General features: G+C 38.8%; 1 protein-coding gene across 1 annotated transcript; it reads left to right on the forward strand.

Moving 5' to 3' along the window:
• Positions 1–3035: 3035 nt before the first annotated feature.
• On the forward strand, positions 3036–5719 carry LOC123757867 (adult-specific rigid cuticular protein 15.5-like). The gene is made up of 2 exons (XM_045741761.2): positions 3036–3170; positions 3959–5719. The coding sequence occupies exons 1-2, from the start codon at positions 3159–3161 to the stop codon at positions 4604–4606; spliced, it is 660 nt and encodes a 219-aa protein (XP_045597717.1). The 5' UTR covers positions 3036–3158; the 3' UTR covers positions 4607–5719.
• The last annotated feature ends 1391 nt before the right edge of the window (positions 5720–7110 follow it).

A 7110-nucleotide genomic window follows, 5' to 3' on the forward strand; every position in this document is an offset into this window, starting at 1 on the left:
AAACATTTCCTTGTTTATCAGAGATAAGCTAACAACTCTGCCACAATCGGGTATACTAGGAAATACATATATAATTATACGAAAATCTCAATAGCGTGATGCATGAAATGAACAAATCCACAAGGGGCTGTGCCAAGGATTCGAACCTACGTCCGAGAAGATAGTAGAGAGGATCTAGTAACTTCGATTAAGGCAGCGTCTGGGATCCTCTCGGACGTAGGTTCGAACCCTCGTCACGGCCCTTATGGATTTGTACATATATAATGGTTGATAAAATTGAAATAACGGTGCAAATGGTGTTGTATTTTAGTTTCTCTTATGGGCGTATGCAAATAAAAGCTGGTGTACGTATATTAATAATCATTGTTAGTGAGGTCTTTGTAACAATTGTGTAATTATTATATGTATTATTATTAGTATTATTATGCGTCTTAATTCGTCTTAATTTATGCGTTTTATTTTATTTTTTACTAGCCACACTTGAAAGGTCATGAAATTCCATGAACTTTATCAAACAGGTGTGTTTTCTGTACGTACCTTGGTTGACAACTCTAGTAACTTCAACGCGCATTAAGCACTGATCCACAATAACTGCTTAATATAAAACAAGGCCCCCCAAAAATTATCACAACTCCTAAACCTCACAAAAATATCCACTGTGCTGTCATCTGATCCCTAGAAAGTCGTCGTTGATTTAGAGGGCGACGACTGTATGCTGTCGATGTCTGAGTTTGCTGATCAAGGTAAACTAAATCTTCGCAGCGAGGCAGTAATACCTTATGGCATGGCTATAAACTTGTCATATTCATTCTGTCGACGAATACTAAGTTTTAAATAATATACGGAATGAGGTTATGTATAGTACACGTGATATACTAAGCCTAGGAATATTTAAGTTTGATTTTAGCTATATTTTCTAAACTCTTATAAAGTGAATAGAATCAAACTAACTGTTCATTACGTCAATATATGTACGATGGTCCATAGAGTTGCAAAAAGTTCCATCTAAACAGGAAGGAGGATGGGTTAACACATTTGGGGAGATAGGAAGCAGCACGCGCACGCACGCACGCATACACACACGCACAAACCATATTGTTCTCCACCAAAGCCGAGATAGAAGATATGCATAATAGTTATGGTCGGAATCCTTGCATAAAAAAGCGATCCAAAGTAAACAAATTAAGACAAATCTAATCTAATTTAGTAATGTCTTAACAGCGTTTTCTTGTCTTCGCAAATTTAAGAGCATCGGGCTTTTGATATTCTAAAACAAAAAAATATCTAAGTAACTAGTGCAGTTTTCCTGCCAGCGTGACCCTCACCTACTCCACACACACGCGCGCGCGCGCTTCATAACATAAAAAGTAAATGATGGGCTTAAACGACAGTTTTCAGGGGCAAGCGTATAATCCAGGAAGACTGAGACCACTTCCAGAATGACAGGGCGGGGCGGAAATGCGTGCGAAGCGCGGAAATATTTACCACGGAAATATTTACCACAGTGGTGGAAACGCAAGGAAATGGGAACGAGTAACTGGTGCAGCTCACTGTTGCCAAGCGTAAGCGTAAATATTTTTACTGTCAGGCGGTCAAAGAACCCCCAGAATTCAGTTATATTTTAGTGATTTTTTTTCCCTATAGGTTATAATAAAGGAGCAAAACAGTAGCTATTGTATAAAAAGACAAAGTTACAGTGATTATGTCGTTGATTTAGAGGCGACGACGATCGTGGGATCGGATGCGCCCTTATGGTGGTTAGACTCAACATGCTCCATTGCAGGAGAGACCAAACAACAACACACCTGTCAAGTTGCTTGCCACGTTTCCCTGTCCTGCAAGCTGTGAAGCATTCGAGAGTTGGGGCAAAATATGACGAAGCCTTCTGGAGTGCAGTCGGAGACCAACTATCACTCTCACTGTGTGTGGGCCCATTCCTCCAGCGGTGTTTACACCAGTAGTGCGACCTCCGAGGCGCCCAGAGTAACAACACTCTCAGGACCACCTGCAACTCTCCTCCCGTCGGTTGTGACACTCTGGGTTTGGTATTCTTAAAAAAATTAACAAAAAGTAAATAATAAGAATATAACGAGAATTATATATACATGAAAAAATCATGAGAAGTTTCAGTTTGTTTACTTTTAATTATATCTCGTTTCAATCAACATCCAGTTCAGAATTTCCTTTGGTGACACTAACTAGTTGCCAGTTTATTACTTGACTGTCTCCTGTTTTGTGTCTATTAGAACTGAGATAAATGGATGACACCACTTCCCCAAAATTAACTTAAACATTTATTTTTCCATTACCTGATTTTATCTTAACTAACACACTAGTGGCCTCGATGAGGACGGGAAGCCGGCGGCTTGTCAAATATCTCTCCATTTGTCCGAAAGTTGGTGTTGCCACATTGTCTTCTAAATATGACCGTAAAACTTCGATCATTTATATTGTTTTACTCATTTGAATTTAAATTAGTTTAAGTTACAATATAATATAATCAACCTATCCTCTTAAAATGATAGTACTTATAACAACTATTTGGTCGACCGTACAAAAATGGACTTGCAGCCAACAATGTTAATGTTTTGTACTATATATTTTTTTAAAAGGCACAAAAAACCTAGCATTCCAAGGGCTCATATATCATATATACACAGTACTAGGACTAGGACAGCATATATTAGACCTAGGATTGCTTGGTTAGGTTCATAATTTTGTTTCTTTAGTTAGTATGCCATTTGGACTAATTAAGTAATACATACAGAAAATGTTACAGAAAAGCAGTGTTGTACTTCATATTTAACATTAACTATAGTTTTTCAATCGATCAATCGATAAGTTGAATATTGCAGGTAGTGCTCAATAATAAATATAAAGCCCTTAAGTCTGTAATTCACATGCTAGAGCAGCCAACTTTACTTTCACAAATGGTAGGAATTGCAGTCAACTGCTACTGGATATGCTCGTTTTATGTGCAGTAGAGCATGATAATATTTTTAAAAATGATTTTTTTCATTCTTGCCTGGGAGTGTGTGGGGTGGGTGACCATAGGGGGAGTGCGTGGACCTTGAGGCTACGGAGTATATACCATCGTAGTGCGGAGTCTTCCTTCAGACAGCTCCCTTCTCCTGGGTGGGTCGTGTACCTGTAGCAAGATGAACGCTCTCGTGAGTATCACCCTCAACCACACTGCTTATGGGAGCACCAGTTTGAAATGTTATCAACAAACTTCACATACGAAGTACACGCAATATGGATATTCACCGGAATGTATATTACGCTTCCCGTTGATATACTGAGTTTACATTATACAGGAAACTTAAGATAGCCATGCGAGGCAGCTGCTGTTTATATCCCCCAAACTCATTCATATTATTGTCTACAACTTCCGCCCCAACCACACACACACACACGCGCGCAAAAAAATCATTGGTTTGTTTCTAACGGAAGATAAATTTGTGATCCCAAAGATTGTGTTTCGTATGTGAAGTTAATAATGAAAGGAAATGTTAGTTAGCCTAGTTTGGAATGCGCACATTTTTCAGTACGTACTGAGCTTTTACTTTGATTTTTGGGATTACTAAGTGTGACCTCAGGATGTATTTAATATCCAATAAGTTGTGATGACCAAACCACTCACTACACATCCAATAAGTTATCTGGCCTAACAACTCGGCATCATCCGCTAACTGCTTGCATAACTTCTAACTGCTTAGAAATTATCTCAAATTATCCATTTGAATGAATAACATGACTATAGTCCTGATTTTATATTTTCCGTTTCATCACCCACCAAATATCAAGACATGTACTTCATATACTGAAAATTAATATACAATAAATTGATTTATTTGTATCTTAATATAACAGTCATTTAGAACATGAACAAAATTACTGAACTTCATTATAAATTACTGAAATTACTGTTTTCACATTTAATAATACTTTATTTTAGCGAGTTGTGTACGTGGTGGTTGCTGTGGCTGTGTGTGGTACTGAAGCCGGCACCCTGGGCTCTCACGGCACGCTCTCCCACAACCTTCACAGCAATGTTGGTGCCCATAAAGTCCCCGTAGCTGCCGTATCTGTCTCTCACCACGTACCTGCTGCAACTATCTCTCACAGTAAGACTGTCTTCAGCGCCCCAGTGGCTCCCATCAAATCTCAATACCACACCCAAGACAAAAACGGTCAGTATTCCTTCGGCTACAACGCTGGCGATTCATCCCGCGACGAAAGCCGCGACGCCTATGGCAATGTGCGTGGCTCCTTTAGCTACATCGACTCGTATGGCAAAGTTCAGAAGCAAGACTACATCGCCGACGCCTACGGCTTCCGGGTAGCTGGCACCAACCTGCCTGTCCACATCACCGACGTGCCTCCTTACCGCCATAAGCGTTCCTATGCCACTTTCCCAGCCTCTACTGGACCTCTGGGCAGCTTATCCCATGCGGGTCCCTTGGTTCACACGTCTCCTGTTCAGGGCTACTCTGGTGTGCATGGTAACGGGGGACCCGGAGGCTTTTCATATAGTTTCCGCAGCGTCCCCTCAGTTATCCCTTACAACAGCTATGAGGTGCCGACTCATGGGGGTTATCATTAAGCTACCATATTAAAAACTGAACAGTGCCACTATTGAGGTATAATCTGCCGAACCCTTCACTCTGATTTGACAGCTTCTCCAGTTGATCGCAGATGAATTGCATTGAACGTTTTGTGTTGGTTATATAAAGTATATTAAATAAAAACAATTACTGCATGAATAAACCCACAAAAACCGTGATGAAGGCTCGAACGTACGCACGGGAGAAGCTTCGGGATCCTAGTGAGGGCAGTACTACTACAGGGTGCAACTTTTTTACCATGTCGTGGCACAGTTACCATGTCAGTAGGGCCTCGTAGCCTGGTGGATAGCGCGCAGGACTCGTAATTCTGTGGCGCGGGTTCGATTCCCGCACGAGGCAGAAACAAATGGGCACAGTTTCTTTCACCCTGAATGCCCCTGTTATCTAGTAGTAAATAGGTACCTGGGAGTTAGTCAGCTGTCACGGGCTGCTTCCTGGGGGTGGAGGCCTGGTCGAGGACCGGGCCGCGGGGACACTAAAGCCCCAAAATCATCCCAAGATAACCTCAAGACAGTTGAATAAGGCGCAGCTGAGAACATCCCGTGCATAGGTTCGAACCCTCATCACGGCCCTTGTGGATTTATTCATTTGATATATCACGATATTGTGATTTTTGTGTGTAAATTAGTGCATATTTTCCGTCTTTAACTCCTTTATATATAGAACCGCCTTGAGAAACAGAAATCTTAATTTCACTTAAGAAATTCTTAATTGAGATTAAGAGGCCTTAATAGGGAAATTATGGTCTCTATTTTATTATTAATATACTGTTTAAGGAAAAGCGGTTGTTGTCTAGTGCAAATGGCTTCCACTTAAGTATTATAATGTAATGAACATATCCACAAGAGCCGTGCTCATTTGATGTGTCACGCTATTGTGATATCTGTATTATAATATAATGTTGCCATATATGAGAACGCTTGTGTTTGTACTGAAATTTCCTATTGTTTGCAAATGTCAAACAGATGTATATAAATTGCTTGCTAATAACTGAAAAATATTTTCTGGTTCCCTATTAATTTTCATTCATAATTTCCATTCATTTAAACTAATTATATGTAAGATATATAATAAATCTTCATAGAATGATATTCAGATTTGAATATTCCCATAAATTAAAATAATTATAATTGTAACGTAGCTGCATCCATATATATACAACATAAAGTTTTTAAATTATTGGGAAATTTATGTAACCAGCATAGATTAATTAGATAGTTACTCTTGATACTGCCGCACTTAAGTATATTTAATACCAGTCTATTGAATTTCATATCAGTTTATTGATAACCATAATACTGTACCAGCTTATTGAGATCCATAATACCAGTCAACTGACTACCACATTACAAGCAGAGTAAATGATACAATAGTGTTCCTGCTCACACACCTAGTTCAGTATTCTCCTTGTACTATACAGGCCTAGTACAGCTAATATCAACATATGCTTACTACTGCTGCATACAGTTGAACGCTGTTTAAGGAAATTGACACAAACGGTAAAAATATGATGCACTTTAATTGTCTAAGAGTAATATTCCTTTGGAATGTTTTACTAAGATATAAAAAATCAGAGCGACATGTTTAACAAAAGAATGCATTTCAGGCTAAATTGTAGAGGATCAATCAAGGGGGAGACAAAACACTACATATATATATCTCTGGCAACAGATAACGGTTTTGTATAAGTAAGAAGTAGGAGAGAACTATGCTCAATCGATTATGAAAGTGATACCTCGTTAATACAATGCTGAATGTGAAAGGAAGTACGATTGAAGTTCCAAACTACAAGTGCCACAATCTACAACAATGTATTAATAAGGCTTTATGGCATTAAAAAACACCTGAACAAATGTGGAATTTTAATGATAACAGCAATGTTACATTGAAATAATTACTGCAACAATACAGCTGCTAAGGAACGCTGCAATAGAAAATGTACAAAATTATGGTGGTGTTGGGCTTAGGCTTATCAACCTCTGGAGGTTGATAAAAGGATTGAATAAAAGGATTCCCAATCCTTTTATTAGTTAAATGGATCTCTCCAAATGTTAAAATGTTCCTTCCCTGTGTTAGATTAGGCAAAGACTTCACTTAGTTGTTAGATAAAAGGGTTTCCTAGGTCATGTTAAGCGTTCCCTATAGGTTATGTAAAAGATTCCCTGGGATCGCATATGTTATTGGACATGTCTATCGTAACCTTATAGCAACGCATAACTTTTTTAAGACATTATAAAGTACAAAGAGTTGTTCTTTTACGGTCGAAGACGACCCCCACCAGCGAGAGATGTGTTGTTTCATGAAACATGTTTCTTTCAGAAATATTACAGTCTGCCTTACCAGAGATTCTCTTTGCGTGTCAATAGACTGTTAATAACTACTGGCGATTTAAGCGGCATTTAATAAATTTTATAGTTTGTGTACAAACTGAGTAAAAAGTGGAGTCTTAACCAAAATGACTGGAAGATTGGTCCATTTCGAA

This window comes from Procambarus clarkii, chromosome 40 (assembly GCF_040958095.1).
Source record: "Procambarus clarkii isolate CNS0578487 chromosome 40, FALCON_Pclarkii_2.0, whole genome shotgun sequence".
Lineage (NCBI taxonomy): Eukaryota > Metazoa > Arthropoda > Malacostraca > Decapoda > Cambaridae > Procambarus > Procambarus clarkii.